The sequence below is a fragment of the Scyliorhinus torazame genome, chromosome 1, assembly GCF_047496885.1.
Source record: "Scyliorhinus torazame isolate Kashiwa2021f chromosome 1, sScyTor2.1, whole genome shotgun sequence".
In the NCBI taxonomy this organism is placed as follows: Eukaryota; Metazoa; Chordata; class Chondrichthyes; order Carcharhiniformes; family Scyliorhinidae; genus Scyliorhinus; species Scyliorhinus torazame.
In genome coordinates, this window is record NC_092707.1 from 343,936,312 (window position 1) to 343,957,648 (window position 21,337).

At 47.5% G+C, this 21,337-nt stretch overlaps 1 protein-coding gene across 2 annotated transcripts in view; it reads left to right on the plus strand.

The window, feature by feature from the left end:
• The window catches only part of kcnh1a (potassium voltage-gated channel, subfamily H (eag-related), member 1a), a 520,535-nt gene that overhangs the window by 118,990 nt on the left and 380,208 nt on the right, over positions 1 to 21,337 (plus strand). For both annotated transcript variants that reach the window (XM_072509739.1, XM_072509749.1), the window contains one exon: positions 4,242 to 4,360. In XM_072509739.1, the coding sequence (XP_072365840.1) occupies positions 4,242 to 4,360 (119 nt within the window). The remainder of the gene's footprint in view (positions 1 to 4,241; positions 4,361 to 21,337) is intronic.

Here is a 21,337-nt window from a genome sequence, read left to right on the forward strand (position 1 = left end):
CAGCTCGTGACCTCTAGTCGTACCTTTCCTGGTTCGAATATTCTTTAACTCTGGAATCTTGCATCTATGAACTCTTCTTTCTCGTCTCGATTTGGCTACCTCAGGATTCTAACTCACTATGTGTAGAATCCTTAAGGTAGCAAATTTTTTAATCCCTTTTAACCAGCACACAGAAGTTCAACTGAATCCAGCCTGAAACAGTTGATCTCTGCATCCAGTTCTAAACTTAAAACCAAAGTCAAACTGCTTGAAAAAAGGGAACCACACACACAATCTGCACCCCTTATAATTCATTTTTTGTTGACACTTCTTGTCCCAACTGCAGGAATTCTGCCATGCTCCTGCCTTCGGCGGCTCCGCGACCCGCCAATACAACAAAATCCGTTTCCAGAATATCAGTGAGGCAAAGGGCAATACATCAGTCTGTCTCCCCACCTGAATTCCCGGGTCTTACGACACACCAAATATCGCCACCTCTAGACTCGGGGCCACCCCCACACCCAAAACCTTGTCCATAACATCCGAGAACCCCTGCCAGAACCCCCTCAGTCTTGGACATGCCCACAACATGTAGACGTGATTCGCGGGCCCGCATACCGCCCATGCCTGTTTTCCATGCCCGCAAAGAACCTGCTCATCCTCACCACCGTCATGTGGGCACCACCTTCATGTGGGCACCACCTTAAACCTGATGAGGCTTACCATCGCACACAACAAGGACACGTTCATCCTCCGTAAGCCATCTACCCACGTACTGGCCTGTCCCAGCTCATCCTCCCACTTGCGCATAATCTCCTCCACCGAAGGACCCTCCCTCTCCATCAATTCCTTGTAAATATCTGACATCTTTCCTTCCCCTGTATCGTCCTCCGACAACAACTTGTCCTGCAGCACCGGAGTCGGCAGCCCCGGGAAGGACGGCACCCCCTCACAAAATCCCTCACCTGCAGGTACCTAAAGCTGTTCCCCTTGAGCAACTCATACAATTCCTCCAGCCCCACAAACTTGCCCCCGATATACAAGTCCCTAAAATACTCTATCCCACCTGCCGCCACCCCCGGAATCTCGCACCCAGCCATGCCGGCACAAACTTATGGTTGTCGCATATCGGCTTCCACAAAGACATGCACTCCAGCCCAAAATGTTGCCTGCACTGGCTCCACACCTGTAACGCTGAAACCATAACTGGGCTCACGGAGTACCTGACCAATGAGAATGGCAGAGGTGCCAACAACAGTGCCCTCAAACCCGTCCCCCTACACAACGTCGCGTCTATCCGCCCCCAAACCGATCTTTCCTCCATAGTTCATTTCCTCACCAGCGCAATGTTCGCCGCTCAATAATAATTTATCAGATTCGGCAATGCCAGCGCCCCCTCACCCCTTCTCCAGGAACAACTGCCTCATTCGCGAGGTCTATGGGCCACATCAAGGTTAGATGGTGTGAGACCTCCAACCAGCAGGTGGAGGTACAGGCACACTATGCGGTGTCAAGACCAAGGTCATGTGACCTGAGGACCTGTCTATAAAGAGAGGCTCATCCGGCCATCTCTAGAACAAGAGATAGAGGGTGATAAGACGTACATGTAACAGGTCAGAGAAGTTGTAAGTCCCAGAGCAAGACTCCATGATTACGTGCTCTGTATCAGATTGCCATCTTACTGCGAGATACACAATAAAAGGATCTTGGTTGGACAGATCAAAGTGTTGAGCGAGTTCATCCTAAAGTGCAAGGGATTAAACACATTAGCCCCCATAATCAGCCGTGCGTGTCTAGGATCAGGATCCACCCTAACGTCCACCTCATAAAGTCTTAAACCATCGAGGGTGTCGGTGGTGACGAGAAAGTGCATCTCCTGCAAGAACACAACATCTGCCTTCAAGCTCCTCAGATGCGCGAAAACATGCAACCATTTAACCGGCCCATTCAACCCTTGCATATTCCATGTGATCAGCCTGGCCACACCAGCCACACCCATGTCAGCAACCCTCTCTCCAACCTCCCCCCCCCACACCCACAACAACCATGCAAAATGCAACCCCACCCTCACCACGCCATCCTCTCGGCAACCCTCCACTTCACTCCCGTTAACTAATCCACTCAGCCAGCATGATGCCCCCGGGAGGGTTGTTCCCGGCCCTCCGCTGAGCCAGCTCCACACCCAGGTCCAGGTAAATCTGCAGCTCACTCCTCTCCGAGGTGTATTTCTTGATCACTATCCCCATCACTACCTCCAGCGAGGTCAACCGATCCTCATGCTCCACCACTGACTCCTCCACTTTCTGGATCACCAGACCTTGAGTCTCCTGCCTCTGCTCCATCTGCCCAATCGCTGCCCTAAGCGGCTCCACCACCTTGGCCAAATCCTCCAAGGCCTCTTTCCTCTGCTGCTGGAATTTGTTATTTAAAAACTCCTATTTAAAAAGCTGTTTACTTTTAATTAACCTCCTCAATTGTTGGACCAGAAGATGCACCTGCGCCAGAAGGAGCACCGCTAGCACCAGGAAAGCCACCTCGAGGACCACCAGCACCGTGATATAGCTTTGTGATAATAGGATTGCAGATTTTCTCCAGCTCCTTCTGTTGGTGTTCGTACTCATCCTTTTCAGCAGTCTGGTCCTTATCCAGCCAGCTGTTAACTTCATTGCATTTGCCCACAATCCTGCCCCCTTGCCCGCCGCCATCATAACCTGTGTCGCACCACAAAATCTTTCCTGCTCCAACTGCTCTCTCTTTCTCGTGGCACTTCTCATCTGTTGATCCATACACCGACCTCGCCAGAGGAGCATTGCCTTCCCTGGACACTCATGCACCTTTTGCTGTCAAATACCACACCATTTGGGTGGGGAAGGACTGAATAAAATCCATTTAGAGCGGGAGTCACCAAATGTGTGACCACTCACTCCATGGCCGCCAGAAGTCCTTATTGTTTATCTCCCAGGTAACTCAGTTACTACAGCAAAGGTTTTTTTTTAACAAAAAGTCAGCTTCCAAAAATACAATTCTTAAAGGGACCATTACCCTAACATAAAATATAAGTTTTTCTTTTCCAAAAGCACATGGGCCATCAAACAATCAACATCATAAAACAGATTATATGGTTGTTATCACATTATTGTTTATGAGAATTTGCTGTTTGCAATTGGGCTGCCCATTTCGTCTCAACGTTGACTGCACTTTAAAACTACTTCATTGAATGTAAACTGCTTTGGGGTGTCCTGAGGTCATGAAAGGCATTGGGGACAATTTTCTGGCCCTGTTACGCCCCAAAGGAAATCCCGTTATGACCTGAAACTCTTGCGATATGGCCATAACGGATTTGCGACCGGGAGTTCTCAGAATTAGATCTTCCCCACCTTGCGCTAGTGACGTAATCAGGTTCACACCCAGTGAGGTCATGAACCTGATTCCCATACATCTTAATATGTTTAAATACCCCAAATTGGCTTAATGCTGAATCTCCCGTGAATGGATGTTCCCACCGCCGGCGTAATTTGATGCTAGCGGGAGTCACAACTGGTCTCCAAAAACAAACCGGGCGTGATGACCACTCTGGGGGCTTGGCGGCTGGTGTAGCCCCTGGATGGTCAGGGACATGGCAGGGCAGTGCCATGGGGTAGGGGGGCGATCTCTGAGGGGGGGGGGAGATGTTTTTAAAAAAACTTCATTTTGAGGTCGGGGTGCACTTACCCTGATCTCTGTGGAACCAGGCTTGCCAGCACCTTTAGGCCCGTCCGTCACAATGATGGTGCAAAACACGTCCCCTCTTCTAAAAAATGACATCGTATGGGGAGATCTCGATGGTAGAATTTTCAATCAGGAAACTACACTTTGCCACTTTTCGAAAATCTTGCCCAATATTTAAATGCAAGTCATTTTTTCACTTTAGTTCCAAATCTCATTGGAAAAGAAGATCGAACACTTCCAGGACACAACTAGTAATTTTCCAGTCTTTTTTGCCTAATTCCATCATTTATTTTTCTAGGTATATCCATTAAAATGGGAGCAAAAAGAATACTCCCTATTTCTGACTTCCAGGGATGACAGAAATGGTTGAATTATTTGTTTAGATGGTACAAATTTGCTCAAATGCTGCTTTCCATGTTTGATTTTTTTCTGTTTTTAAACTGGCTGGCAAATATAATTAATGGAATTGATATGTGAAGAGTAATGGTTTGAAACAGCTTGCTTATGTTTTTTGTGGATGGCACTTGTTTTTAAACTGCTTAATGTATTTATAGGCTGGGGTAAATTTGCCCGTCTGACGAGAGCGCTGACAAGCAGCAGAGGTGTTCTACAGCAACTTGCTCCAACTGTGCATAAAGGAGAAAGTGTTCATAAACACTCACGGCTGGCTGAGGTGAGAATACAACCACATTAAAATACTTGTAAAATTAAGTCAAACAAGCCAGGGTTTAAGACAGATATGAGGTGGAATTTCCTCTCTTAGAGGGTAGCGAATCTGTGGAATGCTTTACCGCAGAGAGTTGTAGAGATTAATGCTGGCTGCCAAAGCTGAGATAGGCATATTTTTAATGGTGGCCGGATTCTATACTCCAGCCGCTTGTCAATGGGATTTCCCATTGAAGCCACACTACATCGCCAGGAAACCCATGGGCTGGAGTGCACTGCCGGCGGGAAAAGTGAATTACACCAGCCAGGAAATTCTCGCCCAGCCATGATCTCATTGAATGGCGGAGCAGACTCGGTGGGCCGAATGGCCGAATGGTGTAGAATGGCCTATGTCTGTTCCTGGACCTTATGGTCTAAGTCATGGATTTCACATGCATACATGCATGTACCCATCCGACAAATATAAAAGAATGAAAGAATATTTATATGATTTCTTTCATGATGTCCAAAAGCACTATATGCATCTCAATCACGAGGTGAACCACTCTTGTGATAGAGGAAACAGGACATCTAATTTCTCCATATTAAAGTCTCACAGACAGCAATGTAGTGTAACCAGATAATTTATCTTTGTAATGCTAATTGAGGTATTAATATTGACTAGGAAACTGGGGAGAAGGGAAAAACAGTTTAATCGGAATGGCTGAAATATTTGCCAACCACAAATTGGGAGCAGCCGGAAACAGCTGATCCTGGTTCTCGGGGAGCTGGCTCTTTCCGGTTGGAAATTACTGACCCAGATCGCTGACTGGTTGGCTGACGCCAGTTGGAAACAGACAACGCCGGCCAGCTTTGCCCTGTTGTTTTTTTACTTATCTCCATTGAGCCTCACTTATGAAAGATAATTAGTGAAATCACCCCCAATAATTAAGGACTTGTGCCTCAGCAATTATGAAAAACTAGTGAACAAGTTAAAAACACCCAGTGGCTGGAATTTTGATCCCGCCGGCAGCACGCCCCTGCCAGTGGGTTTCCTGGTGGTGAAAAATCCCTTTGTCACAGCGGGAGCAGAGAATCCTGTCACCGCTGCTGCGAGGGAGGCCCGGGAATCCCACTCTGTAACAGTAAATTTCAGGACTCGGGCACCTTCTGCAACCCACAGGGAATTTCCACTTTTACCAACTGTTTTGGGGCTGGGAAGCTTGCAACAGTGTTGGAGTCACATGCTCCTTTTCCGCAGCCATCATCCACTCGTTCTTGACGGTGGTCAGCTGACTGTCTCGTTCCTCCTTCATTTGAGTAGACATTTTCTTCCAGTGAGGAGAAATAGACATTTAGAATGTCACCGCCATCATATGATTTCATGTTAGCTCTCAAAGACGTTTTGCAAATGAGAATCAAGATATCTAGGGAACATTTACCATGGCTGTATCTGGGTCCTCCAGTTCCTTCGGATTGGATTGGATTTGTTTATTGTCACGAGGTACAGTGAAAAGTACTTTTCTGCGAGCAGCTCAAACAGATACGAGCAGCTCATCACATCTACACCCAGAGAAATTGTCACCGCTTCTTTCTGTCAGGACAACGGCATTGATAATCCTCGCCACCCTTGATTCTGATGCCGCTACCCGACCTTTGATCGACTGGCAGGTCTGTAGAGAGAAAAACATGAGGAAATCAAGTTTAATTTCACAGAATGCATTTTAGATTAATCCGGCTGGCATAGTGCATCAGATTTCCAGGCATATTCATTCAGTATAAGAACAAATGCTGAGATTTTTTAAAAGTGCAGGGAAGGATCTCTTTGAGATTACACTGTGATCTGTATCTGTGCTTTCTAAGAAACCATTGCACTTGAGAGAAGGGAGAGAGACAGGAAGTGACAGAGAGAATGAGGGAGAGAGAGAGAGTGAAGGGAGAGAGGACGAGAGGGGAGAGAAAGGAGGAGTACAAGAAAGAGAAAGATGGGAGAGAGAAAGAGAGAGCGGGGAGAGTGGGCGGGAGAAAAAGGGAGGGAGAGAAGTAAGAGAAAGGAAGGGGGAGAGATGAAGGAGAGAGGGTAAAGGGGAGAGGGACAGAGAGAAATAAAACATAATATGAGCTGGGTTAAAACTTGATGGGCTGGATTCTCCGCTGCCCGGTTCTGGTAGCAGGGTTCTTGACCATACAGACCACTAACCTACAGTGCTAATGTTGGGAATAACATTAGACAGGAAATCAGAGATACATGTGATAAAGGAACATCTGTGATTATGGGTGACTTTAATCTGCATATAGATTGGGTGACTCAAATTAGTCGTAGTACAATAGAGGAGGAATTTCTGGCGTTTATATGAGATGGTTCTCTGGACCAGTTTGCTGAGGAACCAACAAGGGAACAGGCTGTGATGAATGATATCTGTATACATATGTACCTTTAATGTGTTGGCCCCTTTAAGACCGGGTTTGGAACCCTGGGGTCTCCGGCTCCGCCCCTAGGAAGCTGTATATAAGGTTACGTTCAGTAGGCAGCGTGCAGTGAGCACACTTCTCGGCAGCTGACTGGTTTTCTGGTTATTAAAGCCTTTGTATTATCAAACTCCTCTCCTGAGTCGTAATTGAGGGTATCTCACAGGCCATCTTGGACTGGGTGCTGTGCAATGAGAAAGAATTAGTTGGCAGTTTAGATGTGAGAGAACCCTTGGGGATGAGTGACCATAACATGGGAGAATTCTTTATCAAGGTGAATAGTGAGGTACAAAGAACCAGACAGCACAGAAACAGGCTCTTCGGCCCTCACGCCTGTACCGGTCATGATACCACACTTGGCCCAAATTCTCAGCACTTCCTAGTGCGTTAACCCTCTGTACACGTGTATTTGTCGAGATGCCTTTTGAATGCCATTAATGTATCTGCTTCCACAACCTCCCATGGCAACTCACCACCCTCTATAAAAAACCTACCTCGCACATCTCCTCTAAACGTTTGCCCTACGGACCATCGGTAAGTTTTAAAGTGCTGGTGGACAAGGATAAGAGTGGTCCGAGGGTGAATGTGCTAAATTGGGGGAAGGCTAATTATAACAATATTAGGCGGGAACTGAAGAACCTAGATTGGGGGCGGATGTTTGAGGGTAAATCAACATCTGACATGTGGGAGGCTTTCAAGTGTCAGTTGAAAGGAATTCAGGACCGGCATGTTCCTGTGAGGAAGAAGGATAAATACGGCAATTTTCGGGAACCTTGGATAACGAGAGATATTGTAGGCCTCGTCAAAAAGAAAAAGGAGGCATTTGTTGGGGCTAAAAGGCTGGGAACAGACGAAGCCTGTGTGGCATATAAGGAAAGTAGGAAGGAACTTAAGCAAGGAGTCAGGAGGGCTAGAAGGGGTCACGAAAAGTCATTGGCAACTAGGGTTAAGGAAAATCCCAAGGCTTTTTACACGTACATAAAAAGCAAGAGGGTAGCCAGGGAAAGGGTTGGCCCACTGAAGGATAGGCAAGGGAATCTATGTGTGGAGCCAGAGGAAATGGGCGAGGTACTAAATGAATACTTTGCATCAGTATTCACCAAAGAGAAGGAATTGGTAGATGTTGAGTCTGGAGAAGGGTGTGTAGATAGCCTGGGTCACATTGAGATCCAAAAAGACGAGGTGTTGGGCGTCTTAAAAAATATTAAGGTAGATAAGTCCCCAGGGCCTGATGGGATCTACCCCAGAATACTGAAGGAGGCTGGAGAGGAAATTGCTGAGGCCTTGACAGAAATCTTTGGATCTTCACTGTCTTCAGGTGATGTCCCGGAGGACTGGAGAATAGCCAATGTTGTTCCTCTGTTTAAGAAGGGTAGCAAGGATAATCCAGGGAACTACAGGCCGGCGAGCCTTACTTCAGTGGTAGGGAAATTACTGGAGAGAATTCTTCAAGACAGGATCTACTCCCATTTGGAAGCAAATGGACGTATTAGTGAGAGGTAGCATGGTTTTGTGAAGGGGAGGTTGTGCCTCACTAACTTGATAGAGTTTTTCGAGGAGGTCACAAAGATATTTGATGCAGGTAGGGCAGTGGATGTTATCTATATGGACTTCCCCTCATGGTAGACTAGTACAAAAGGTGAAGTCACACGGGATCAGGGGTGAGCTGGCAAGGTGGATACAGAACTGGCTAGGTCACAGAAGGCAGAGACTAGCAATGGAAGGATGCTTTTCTAATTGGAGGGCTGTGACCAGTGGTGTTCCGCAGGGATCAGTGCTGGGACCTTTGCTGTTTGTAGTATATATAAATGATTTGGAGGAAAATGTAACTGGTCTGATTAGTAAGTTTGCAGACGACACAAAGGTTAGTGGAGTTGCGGATAGCAATGAGGACTGTCGGAGGATACAGCAGGATTTAGATTGTTTGGAGACTTGGGCGGAGAGATGGCAGATGGAGTTTAATCCGGACAAATGTGAGGTAATGCATTTTGGAAGGTCTAATGCAGGTAGGGAATATACAGTGAATGGTAGAACCCTCAAGAGTATTGAAAGTCAGAGAGACCTAGGCCCCTGAAAGGGGCAACACAGTTGGAGAAGGTAGTCAAGAAGGCATACGGCATGCTTGCCTTCATTGGCCGGGGCATTGAGTATAAGAATTGGCAAGTCATGTTGCAGCTGTATAGAGCCTTAGTTAGGCCACACTTGGAGTATAGTGTTCAATTCTGGTCGCCACACTACCAGAAGGATGTAGAGGCTTTAGAGAGGGTGCAGAAGAGATTTACCAGAATGTTGCCTGGTATGGAGGGCATTAGCTATGAGGAGCGGTTGAATAAACTCGGTTTGTTCTCACTGGAACGACGGAGGTTGAGGGGCGACCTGATAGAGGTCTACAAAATTATGAGGGGCATAGACAGAGTGGATAGTCAGAGGCTTTTCCCCAGGGTAGAGGGGTCAATTACTAGGGGGCATAGGATTAAGGTGAGAGGGGCAAGGTTTAGAGTAGATGTACGAGGCAAGTGTTTTACACAGAGGGTAGTGGGTGCCTGGAACTCGCTACCGGAGGAGGTGGTGGAAGCAGGGACGATAGTGACATTTAAGGGGCATTTTGACAAATACATGAATAGGATGGGAATAGAGGGATACGGACCCAGGAAGTGTAGAAGATTGTAGTTTAGTCGGGAAGCATGGTCGGCACGGGCTTGGAGGGCCGAAGGGCCTGTTCCTGTGCTGTACATTTCTTTGTTCTTTGTTTAAACCTATGCCCCCTAGTGACTGATCCCTCCACCCTGGGAAAGAATTCCTGCCCATCCACTCTATATATGCCTCTCATAATCTTGTAGACCTCTATCAGGTCGCCACTCAACCTCCCCCATTCTAATGAAAACAGTCTGAGTCTGTTCAACCTCTCTGCATAACTAACACCTTCCAGACCAGGCAACATCCTGGTAAACCTCCTCTGCACCCTCTACCATCTCCAAAGCCTCCACATCCTTCTGGTAGTGTGGCAACCAGAATTGTGCGCAATGATTCTGAGACCAGGGCCCTGAACCTCAATAAAGGTAACTATGATGGTATGAGGCATGAGCTGGCTATGACGGATAGGGAAACATTACTGAAAGGAAGGACAGTGGAAAGGCAATGGCAGGCATTCGAGGAACGAATAGGTGAACTCCAAAAGCTGTTTATTCCTGTTTGGCGCAAGAGTAAAAAGGGAACTGTGGCCAAACAATGGCTTACAAGGGAAATTTGAGATAGTATTAGATTCAAAGAAAAAGCATACAAATTAGCTAGAAAAAGCAATAGACCCCGAGGATTGGGAACAGTTTAAAATTCAGCAAAGGCAGACCAAGGGATTAATTAAGAAGGGGAAAATACAATTTGAAAGTAAACTAGCAGGGAACATAAAAACTGATTGTAAAAATATTAATAGATATGTAAAGAGAAGACGATTGGTAAAACCTAATGTAGGCCCCTTACAGTCAGAAATGGGGGAATTCATAACAGGGAACAAAGAAATGTATGAGAAGCTAAATTTGTACTTTGCTTCTGTCTTCCCAAAGGAAGACATGAATAATGTATCTGAGAAACACAAGTTTTAGTGAGGAGCTGAAGAAAATTAGTATTAGTAAACAAGTGTTTTTTGGGCAATGATTGGGATTGAAGGCGGACAAATCTCCAGGATTTAAGGAAGCAGGGTTCACGCAGGGATCGTCAGCTGGAGCGGCGTGGGCGCCGTCGCCGGAGTAAAACACTGCTGTTTTTACGCCGGCGTCATCACTTAGCCGCCCGATAGGAGAATCCCGCCCAGTAGATCCATGGGTGATCATTTTCCAAAATTCTTTGAACTTTGGAATGATTCCTACAGATTGGAGGGTAGCTAATGTAACCCTGCTATTCAAAAATTAAGGTAGAGAGAAACCAGGAAGCAGCCCTAGAAATAGTTGGCAGGATTCTCTGACCCCCCGGCCGGGTTGTAGAATCGCCGGCGGGCCGCGCGAATCGCGCCACACTGCCCCGATGCCGGGACGCGATTTTCCGCAGAGCGGAGAATCGGCCCCATTGGGGCTGGCGTGGTCGGTGCGGCGCCTGTTGGGATATGCGATGACTCTCCGGCCTGAGCCGGCGCGCCGATTCTCCGGCCCGGATAGGCCGAGTGGCCGTCATCAAAAAGCCAAGTCCTGCTGCCGCCGTTCTAACATCCTCTGAGCTGGCGGGACCTCGGCCTTGAAGGGTCCGGGGGACGGCCTGTGGGGGGGGGGGGGGGGGGGGGGGTCCTATCCCGGGGGTGCCTCTATAGTGGCCTGGCCCGCAATCGGGGCCCACCGATCATCGGGCCGGCCTCTCTGTTGGGGGGGCCTCCTTTCCTCCGCACCGGCTCCTGTAGCCCTGCGCCATTTGGCGTTGGGGCAGGCTCGGGTAGAAGGCCACTGCGCATGTACTAGTTGGCGCCGGTCCAACTGCGCATGCGCGGATCCGGCGGCGCTGGGTTCACGCAGGGACCGTCAGCTGGAGCGGCGTGGGCGCCGACGCCGGAGTAAAACACTGCTGTTTTTACGCTGGCGTCAGCACTTAGCCGCCCGATAGGAGAATCCCGCCCAGTAGATCCATGGGTGATCATTTTCCAAAATTCTTTGGACTCTGGAATGATTCCTACAGATTGGAGGGTAGCTAATGTAACCCTGCTATTCAAAAATTAAAGTAGAGAGAAAGCAGAGAACTATAGACCAGTGAGCCTAACGTCGGTAGTAGGGAAGTTGCTGGAGTCCATTATCAAGGATTGCATAGCACAGCATTTGGAAAGCAGTGGTGTAATCAGACAAATCAGCATGGATTTACAAAAGGAAAATCATGCTTGACAAATCTACCAGAATTCTTTGAAGATGTCACTAGTGGAGTTGACCAGGGAGAACCAGTGGATGTGGTTTATTTAGACTTTCAGAAGGCTTTCGACAAGATCTTACATAGCAGATTAATAGGTAAAGTTAAAGCGTTTGGAATTACAAGTAGTGTCTTGAGATGGATAGAAAACTCGTTAGCAGACGAGCAGCAAAAAGTTGAAATAAATGGGTTTTTTTCTGATTGGCAGGCAGTGACTGGTGGGGTGCCACAGGGATCTGTGCTAGGACCCCAACTGCTCACATATATATTAACGACTTGGCCGAGGGAACTAAATGTATCATCTCCAAATTTGCAGATGATGTAAAGGTGAGTGGGAGGGTGAGCTGTAAGGAGGATGCAGAGATGCTTCAGCGGGATTTGGACAGGCTGAGTAAGTGGGCATATGCATGGTAGATGCAGCATAATGTGGATAAATGTGAAGTTATCCGCTTCGGTAGCAAAAAGAGGAATGCAGATTGTTATTTGAATGGGTGTAAATTGAGAGAGGTGGATACTAACTGAGACCATGGCCCCCTTGTGCATCAGTCGCTGAAAGTAAGCAAGCAGATAAAGCAGGCAGTAAAGAAGGCAAATGGCCTTCATAGCGAGTGGATTTGAGTATAGGAATAGAGATGTTGTATTGCAATTGCATAGGGCATTGGTGAGGCCGCACCTGGAGTATTGTGTGCAGTTTTGGTGTCCTTATCTGAGGAAGGATGTTCTTGCTATGGAGGGAGCGCAGCGAAGGTTTACTCGGCTGATTCCTGAGATGGCGGGACTGTCATATGAGGAGAGACTAAGGCGGTTAGGATTATATTCATTGGCGTTTAGAAGAGTGAGAGAGGATCTCATAGAAACTTTCAAAGTTCTCACAGGATTAGAGAGGGTAGATTCAGAAAGAATGTTTGAGGATAAGGAGTAAACCTTTTAGGACTGAGGTGATGTGAGGAGAAATTCCTTCACCCAGAGAGTGGAATTCGCTACCACAGAAAGTAGTTGAGGCCAAAACGTTTTGTAATTTCAAGAAGGAATTAACTCTTGGGGCTATGAGGTCAAGGGATATGGGGGAAAGGCAGGATCAGTGTATTGATCTTGATGATCAGGCGTGATCATAATGATTGGTGGAGCAGGCTCGAGGGGCCGAACGGCCCCCTCCTGCTTCTATTTTCTATCTTTCTATGTTTCACCCCATTCCCACCAGACTCCCCCTCCGCCCCCCACCAGAGACTCCAAATTAAAGAGACCCCCTAATTAAAGATACCCCCGCTAGAGGTGCTCTTATTAAAGTGACCCGTCTGATACCCCCTAATTAAAGAGACGCCCCAGAAGAGAGACTCCTATCTGGAAGCCCCCCAGAAGAGAGACCTCTGTCTGGAAGCTAGTGAACAGATGACAGAGGCAGTTTAAAAAAAGTCACTGCTTTAAAATTCACCGGTGGGTGTCTGAGCCAGAGGGTGTGAATGGGGTCTTTGAGGCCTTCTATCGAAGGCCGTATGAATCAGGGAGCCTCCGATCAGGGAGGAGCGTATGAAGCAGTTCTTGGACGGGCTGGAGTTCCCAAGAGTGGAGGTGGAGAAGGTGCAGGAATTGGGGGCCCCGATTGGGCTGAGGGAGGTGATGGACTGTGAGGGGTCGATGCACTGGGTCCAGATGGGTTTCCAACCGAGTTTTACAAGAAGTTTGGGTCGGAGCTGGGGCCTCTGCTTGTTGGGATGTAAAATAAGTTGATGGCAAGAGGGAAACTCCCCCCACGTTGTCGCAGGCGTCCATACCGCTAATCTTAGAGACCCGGAGCAGTGTGGATCATGCCGTCCAATTTCACTGTTAAATGTGGACACAAAGTTCTTGGCAAAGGTGCTGGCGTCGCGGATAGAGGATTGTGTGCTGGGTGTGGGGTTCATGAAGGGCCAACAGCTGTCAGTGACTGTACGCAGGCTGCTCAATGTTATTATGATGCCCTTGGAGAGTCAGAAAGTGGAAGTGCTGGTGGCAATGGACGCTGAGAAGGCAGTTGAGTGGCCATATCTGTTGGAGGTATTTGGTCGGTTTGGGTTTGGGCAGGTGTTTATGGAATGGGTTTGGCTGTTGTATAAGGCACCAAAGGCTAGTGTCTGAACGACTAGGATGAGTTCGGAGGCTGGGGTGCCCCCCCCCCCTTGCTTTTTGCCCTGGCGATAGAGCCATTGGCAATTGCGCTCAGGACGTTGAGGGGTGGAGGGGAATTGAGCGGGAAGGGGTCAAACACAGGGTCTCTTTGTATGCTGTCAACCTCCTGTTGTACATTTCCAACCTGGTGGGGAGTTTTGTTAGGATGATGAGGATCCTGGGGGAGTTTGGCCATTTCTCAGGATGTAAGTTAAATATGGGGAAAAGTGTGGTGTTCCCGATGAATGGCAGGGGGCAGGAGAGGAGGCTGGGGGAGTTGCCCTTCCGGGTGGTGGTGTGAGTGTGAGCTTCCACTATCTTGGGACACAGATGCCGTGGAGTTGGGCCCAGCTGTATAAGTTGAACTTGAATTGGTGGAGGATATGATGGCAGACTTCCAAGAGGTGGAAGTCCCTTGTCTTCGGCAGGGTGGGTACAGACGATGAAAATTATGCCGCTGCCCCAAATTTCTGTTCGTATTTCAGAACCACCCCATCTTTGTTCCTAAGTCCTTTTTTAGAAAGTTGAATGGGATGATTTCAAGGTTTGCGAGGGCGGGGAAGACCCCACGGGTGTGGAGGGTGTTTCTGGAAAGGGATCGACGTAGGGGCGGTTTGGCTTTACCGCGCCTGTTGAATTATTACTGGGCAGCAAACATTGCAATGGTTAGGAAATGGGCAGTGAGGAGGAGTTGGTCTGGGGGCGGGTGGAAGCGGTTTCATGTAGGGGGACCAGTTTGAGTACATCAGGGACTTTGTGGGCCTGGAGGAACTTGAGGAGATATATCAGTTGCCTAAGGGAAATAGGTTCAGGTACCTGCAGATGAGGGACTTTGTTAGAAAGGAGGTGTCCTTTCCGGAGCTGCCACCTCCAGTGCTGCAAGACAAGTTGTTGTTCGAGGATGACATTGGGGAGAGGAGAGGGCGGATGTATATGGAGAACTGATGGATAGCGAGGGTGCTCCTGTGGAGGATGTCACACGCAAGTGGGAAGATGGGTTGGGGGCAGAGTTGGGGGCTGGGGTGTGGAGGGAAGCCCTCTGGAGGGTGAATGCTTCCTCATTGTGTGCGAGGTTAAGCCTCATCCAATTTAAGGTGGTACACAGAGCCCACATGACGGTCTTGAGGATGAGCCGACTCTTTTCGGAGATGGAGAATAAGTGTGGGTGGTGTGTGTGTGTGTGTGTGTGTGTGTGTGGGGGGGTGCGTACGGAGGTGGTGAAGCATATGCATATGTTTTGGCGTGTCAGAGGTTAAGGGAGTTTTGGAAGGGGGTTTCTGATGTAATGTCTGAAATTCTGTCTCTGAGTCCGGAGGTGGCGATATTAGGAGTGTTGGAAGATCCGGGAGTTCAGGTGGGGATAGTGGCCGTTGTCTTGGCCTTTGCCTCCCTGATTTTCCGGATAAGGATTTTGTTGAGCTGGAGGGACTCAGAGCCGCCAAATGCGAGGAGTGTTTTTAAGGGATTTTTGCCCATCAGCTGCATTGCCAACTTTTCTCATCACATTCACAAACACTTAGACAAGAAACAGTGAAGGGACAGGTCCCATGTCCAACCCTGCCCGTAACTTTGCTTACTGACAGATCAAAAGCTCTAATCTAATAACAGGCAAGAATGGGGAATACTACTCTCGTATCAGACATGTGACACACAGTATGCAGGGAACCATATAGAGAATAACGGGGCAATTTTCAGCCCGCGTTCATCGTCAGAGAAAACGGTGACGTTGGTAGAAAATCCAGAGAGAATTGGGACACAGAATTCTTCACGGACAGGTCACGTTTCCCAATTTTCCGCCACTCGCCGATGACATCATGAGTTTCCAGACCATAAAGGGCAAGAACCTAATTTTAATGGATTTCAATAAATTTAAATATAATTACCAACCCCCTTCCCCGCCACATGATGCCCCCTCACTGAATATTCAAACCCGTGGCGATGTTTACAGCAGGTTCTGAAAGACGAGATTCAGTGAGGAGATCCATCCGGTGGCGCAAATGTAAGGATAGCCCCGGGGGCGAGAGGGACATGCCCTGGCACTGTGCCTGACACTTCTCCCACCACCATGCCAAAGAGCAGTGTCAAGGCTGGACCCTCGTGGGAACCCCATGGAGGGGTTTCCAGGCACGGGGGAGGGTGGGCATTGAGGGGGGAACTTGGGGGGGGCGGGGGTGGATGAGCAGGCATTGAGGGAAGGGAATGCCAGTGATACCTTCATGGTGGTGGCGGGGGAAGCCCCCGATGATTGATTGTCCACCGGGGCGGGGAGTACCCCTGATGATTGTCAAACTGTGAGGAGCCCCCGATACATCCGGCGGGGGGGGGATGTTCCACTTCAGTGCTGATCGGGGAACCTTTTAAAGGTGGCACCCTGATCTCTGTGGAGCCAGCTTTGCCGGCTGTATCAGGCCCCGCCAACTCATTTTGTTTTACCCCGAGAGGCTCAAGATCTGGAGTGAAAGCTGGTCTGTGCAGCTGGAGAGCTATTTGCCGTTTTTCAGTCTGAGCCTGACACTGCGAAAGAATACGGTAAGATCCTGCCCAAAGTGTCTAAGCTTCAGCCAGTCATTTCCCAAACAAGTCAACTGCCCACAATCAGCACTGGCTGGCAAAAAACAGGCACCAACTGATATGCTGTTGGATTTCCCAAGTGTTCTGTTAACATACGAACACCTGGCCCTCAGTCCTGCACCGCCATTCAATAAGATCATGGCTGATCTTTTTGTGGACTCAGCTCCACTTATCCGCACGCCCACCATAATCCTTAATTCCTTTACTGTTCAAAAATCTATCTATCTTTGCCTTAAAACATCCAATGGAGTAGCCTCAACTGCTTCACTGGGCAGAGAACTCCAAAGATTTACAACCCTTTGGGTGAAGACGTTCCTCCTCAACTCAGTCCTAAATCTGCTCCCCCTTATTTTGAAGCTATTTTTCTAGTTTTAGTTTCACCTGCCTGTGGAAACAACCTCCCTGCTTCTATCCTATCTATTCCCTTAATAATTTTATATGTTTATATCAGATCCCCCCTCATTCCAGTGAATATAGTCCCGTCTACTTAGTCTCTCCGCATAAGCTAAACCTCTCAACTCCGGAGTCAACCTAGAGAATTTGCTCTGCACCCCCACAGTGCCAATATATCCTTTCTCAACTAAGGAGACCAAAACAGTACACAGTACTCCAGGAGTGGCCTCACCAGCCACCCTATACAGCTGCAACATAATATCCTTGTTTTTCAACTCCACCCTCTAGCAATAAAGGACAAAATTCCATTTGCCTGCTGCACTGCAAACCAACTTTTTGCATGTCGGTTATCCTGGTTAAAAGCCTATCAGTTACAGGATGGGATTTTCTGGCCCCTCCCACTGATTAAGTCAACGGGGATTGAAATGAATTTCCACAACCACCATGGAGAAATCCACCGCTGGGGAGCTGGAACATCTCAAAGACAGTTGCAGTTTCAACTGATTTTTCCAGCTGTTCAAAGCAACCCCATGAGATCTTTTACATAGACTGAGACGACAGATGGACCTCCAGTTTAATGGGTGTGATTTAATGGCCCTGTTACTGCAGATGTATTGTCACGACAGGGTCCTTGAACCTCGTGAGAGACACATCACGAGATTTGTGCGCTTGAGACGTCTTGCAAGAATCAACCAAACCTCGCGAGACGTCATGATCTCGATCTCGGGTGGCATGTAGCACAGTGGTTAACACTGCAGTCTACGGAGCTGAGGACCCAGGGTTGAATCCCAGCCCTGGGTCACTGTCCGTGTGGAGGTTGCACATTCTCCCCGTGTCTGCGTGGGTTTCACCCCCACAACCCAAAGATGTGTAGGTTAGGTGGATTGGCCACATAAAATTGCCCCTTAATTGGAAAAAAATAGATAATTGGGTGCTCAAAATTTATTTTTAAAAAATTATCTGGATCTTGCCCATGCTAGGCAAGATCCAGATCAGCACATTTAAATGAGCCATTAAGCTCATTTAAATATGCGTTCGCCGGATTCTCCTGGGACCTGTGATTCACCGATATGCCTGGGAGACCTTGCCAGGGCGCCGTTTAGTACTGATCCACACAAACGTGGACCAGTCCTAACTGCACCTGGTGGGAGTCTTCCAGACCATTGGAGACCACAGGGTGGTCTGGGACACCTTGACACTACCAGCCTGGCACGGTGGCACTGCCACCTGGGCACTCTGGCAGTGCCACCCTGCCACCCAGGTGGCACTGCCAGGCTGGCAGGGGTGCTGGCAGTGCCAAGGTGTCAGATTGCCCATGCCAGGGGTCGAGGCTGGGGTGCCTTACCCATAAGAGGTGGAGTGAAGGGGGGGCTCGAGGAACCTGGAAGAGGTATGTTGGGTGCAGGTGGGGGAGAGTTCCGGAGGCCACTGAGGGGGTCGAAAGATCGGGACTGCCATTAAAAATGCACCAGGATCCGCAAGTAGTCTTCCTGGAAATGACCTAAGTGCGGCCTCAATGGGGCGTTCCTCACTGACCCTGCTAAACATGGCTGAAACTAGACATAGAATTATTCTTGTTGAAGCGCCGCGGTGTCTCTTCGAATGATAGCACTTCGTCAGTGATTTACTGGGTGTCCACCTAAGAATTTGTGCACAAGTTTTCAGCGTGGCATGAACTCACAGTCTATGACTCGGGGAGCGTGCTGCTACTAAGCTGATATTGAAAGTAATAAGTGCAATCCGGTGGAATGGATATATGACCATTCTACAAACAAAGCAAGCCCGTTGTTTAATTGCTCAAAGTTTGAAGTATTCATCATATTATTCATCATTATAATCTACATTTGTTATGTTAAATCTGTGGCCTTGTCAATATTATTATTCCAGCGGTGAAATCAGAAGATCGGCAATGATCACTTTTAGCAGTGACGTATTGAATTGCAATCAACAGCAGATTGACTTCATTTACGTAATTGTTTGATCTTGTGTCCAGAAATGGCTGATATGTTTGCTGATATATCAACGGTGACTGGTTTTCAGAAGAAATTCATGATATGTGAATTTCTTTCTATTTAGTATTTCAAGCAAGAAATGTTAAATGTTAAAATTATAAAGCATTTATGTACTTCCCAATTTTGATTTGCTGCAAAATTATTGTGTTCAGTAGTTAAAATTGAATCAAATTCACCAATGGCCAATGTGGTGTTCTTTGTGTTGCTAAATTCGGGATGGTTGGTGTAGTGTTCACAAAGATCACAAAGAGCTTTTAAATTGAACAAAGCTATAAATTTATTAACACTACTTGATTGGATTCAACACTTACTCCTATATAATACACAGTTGATAATTAACATATAATCTATACGCATCTACTAATCTCTGCACTATTATATTAGCTATGATTTACTCTCACTCACTTTCTTTTCTTCAGCCTGTACTCTCGCTTTCTTCTCAATCTCTCACCCACAAGGCTTAGCATCAATGCCGTATTTAGTTGTATATCTAGCTCCCCCTGCTGCTCGATTTAAACATTTCATTAACCCTTGCAGTTCTTACATTTATGATAATGTCACAGCCAATAAGTAGTCAATGTCATATAAAATTGGTGCTATCCTAAATTAATCCTGCAATGAAGACTAAAAGAGAACTGTAATGACAGCCACAAAAGAACTGAATAATACAAGTTTTATTGGGCATTAATCACTGAACGCTTCATACTGTATGTAATGTACATTTTGCTAAGCATACTATTTAATTGAAAGGAAATAATGTCACAAAAAATAGAAAGAAGGAATGGGTATTTGACATTGGTTGTTAAATGCTTCTCAAGTGCTGTTTGGTCCTTTTGACTTCCTGATATGATTCTTCGGTAATGCTTGTAATTGGTTTCCATGGTAAAAATCCTGCTAAGACTTCAGAACTGCCATCCTCTTCAAATGCTGAGTGCTTTGAAGTCTTGGTTGTGATGCTGGGGTTAGCAATTACCAGCTATCTGAACTGAATAAGCACGTACCTTTGTCATCAAGATGAGTTGTTGCAGTGCAGACTATGCTGCCACTGAAAGGAATTTTTCTCTTTTAAATTTCTAATTTGAAGTCCTCGTAGCAGTAGCTACAAGCAGAGCAGGGCAGGAATGAGAAGTATAGTTAATGTTTGTTTTTCATGTGTTTCAGATTTGTGCATCTTGATGCTGATAATTTCTCAAAAAAAGAGTTTAAAACATTGAATATTCCACAGAATGTGGTCAGCATCACAGCTGTGGAATCTCAGATATATCTGGTACTCAGGTTTGAGGTCTTCAGTTTTATGAATTCATTTGAGGTTGATCTTTTTTAGTATAGACCATAAGACTGTAAGACATAGAAGCAGAATTAGGCCACTCGGCCCATCGAGTCTGCTCCGCCATTCAATCATGGCTGATATTTGTTTCATCCCCATTCTCCTGCCTTCTCCCCATAACCCTTGATCCCCTTATTAATCAAGAACCTATCTATCTCTGTCTTAAAGACACTCAATGATTTGGCCTCCACAGCCTTCTGCGGCAAAGAGTTCCACAGATTCACCACCCTCTGACTGAAGAAATTCCTCCTCATTTCTGTTTTTCAAAAAAATGTGTTTATTCAAGTTTTCCAACAAACTTTTTGACAACCCCCCCGCCCCAATAACAGAAGATAAAAAAATGCAAACACAACAATTAAACATTGTACATTGTACAAAACATTGACATTGGGTTTCCCCATGTACAATAGCCCCCCCATGTGACATTTAAAGGTACTCGTAAGGAAGCCCCCTCCGCCCACCCCCATTCCCTCCCCAACAGAACCCCCACCCCCACCCGAGGGTTGCTGCTGCTGACCTCCTTTTAACGCTCCGCGAGATAGTCTAGGAACGGTTGCCACCGCCTGAAGAACCCCTGCACAGATCCTCGTAAGGCAAACTTTATCCTCTCCAGCTTAATGAACTCTGCCATATCATTTATCCAGGCTTCCACACTGGGGGGCTTCGCGTCCTTCCACAATAGCAAGATCCTCCGCCGGGCTACCAGGGACGCAAAGGCCAGGATACCGGCCTCTTTCATCTCCTGCACTCCCAGCTCGTCCGTTACCCCAAATAATGCCAACCCCCAACTCGGCTTAACCTGGAATTTCACCACCTTGGATATAGTCCTCGCAAGACCCCTCCAAAACCCCTCCAGTGCCGGGTACGACTAAAACATGTGGACGTGATTTGCCGGACTCCCCGAGCACCTCCCACACCTGTCCTCCACCCCAAAGAACCTACTCATCCTCGCCCCTGTCATATGCGCTCTGTGAATAACCTTGAATTGTATTAGGCTGAGCCTGGCGCAAGAGGAGGAAGAATTAACCCTACACAGGGCATCAGCCCACAGACCCTCATCTATCTCCTCCCCAAGCTCTTCCTCCCACTTGCCCTTTAACTCCTCTACCGCGGCGTCCTCCTCTTCTTTCAGCTCCTGGTACATCAATGAGACCCTGCCCTCTCCAACCCATACACCCAAAATCACCCTGCCCTGGGTCCCCTGTGCCGG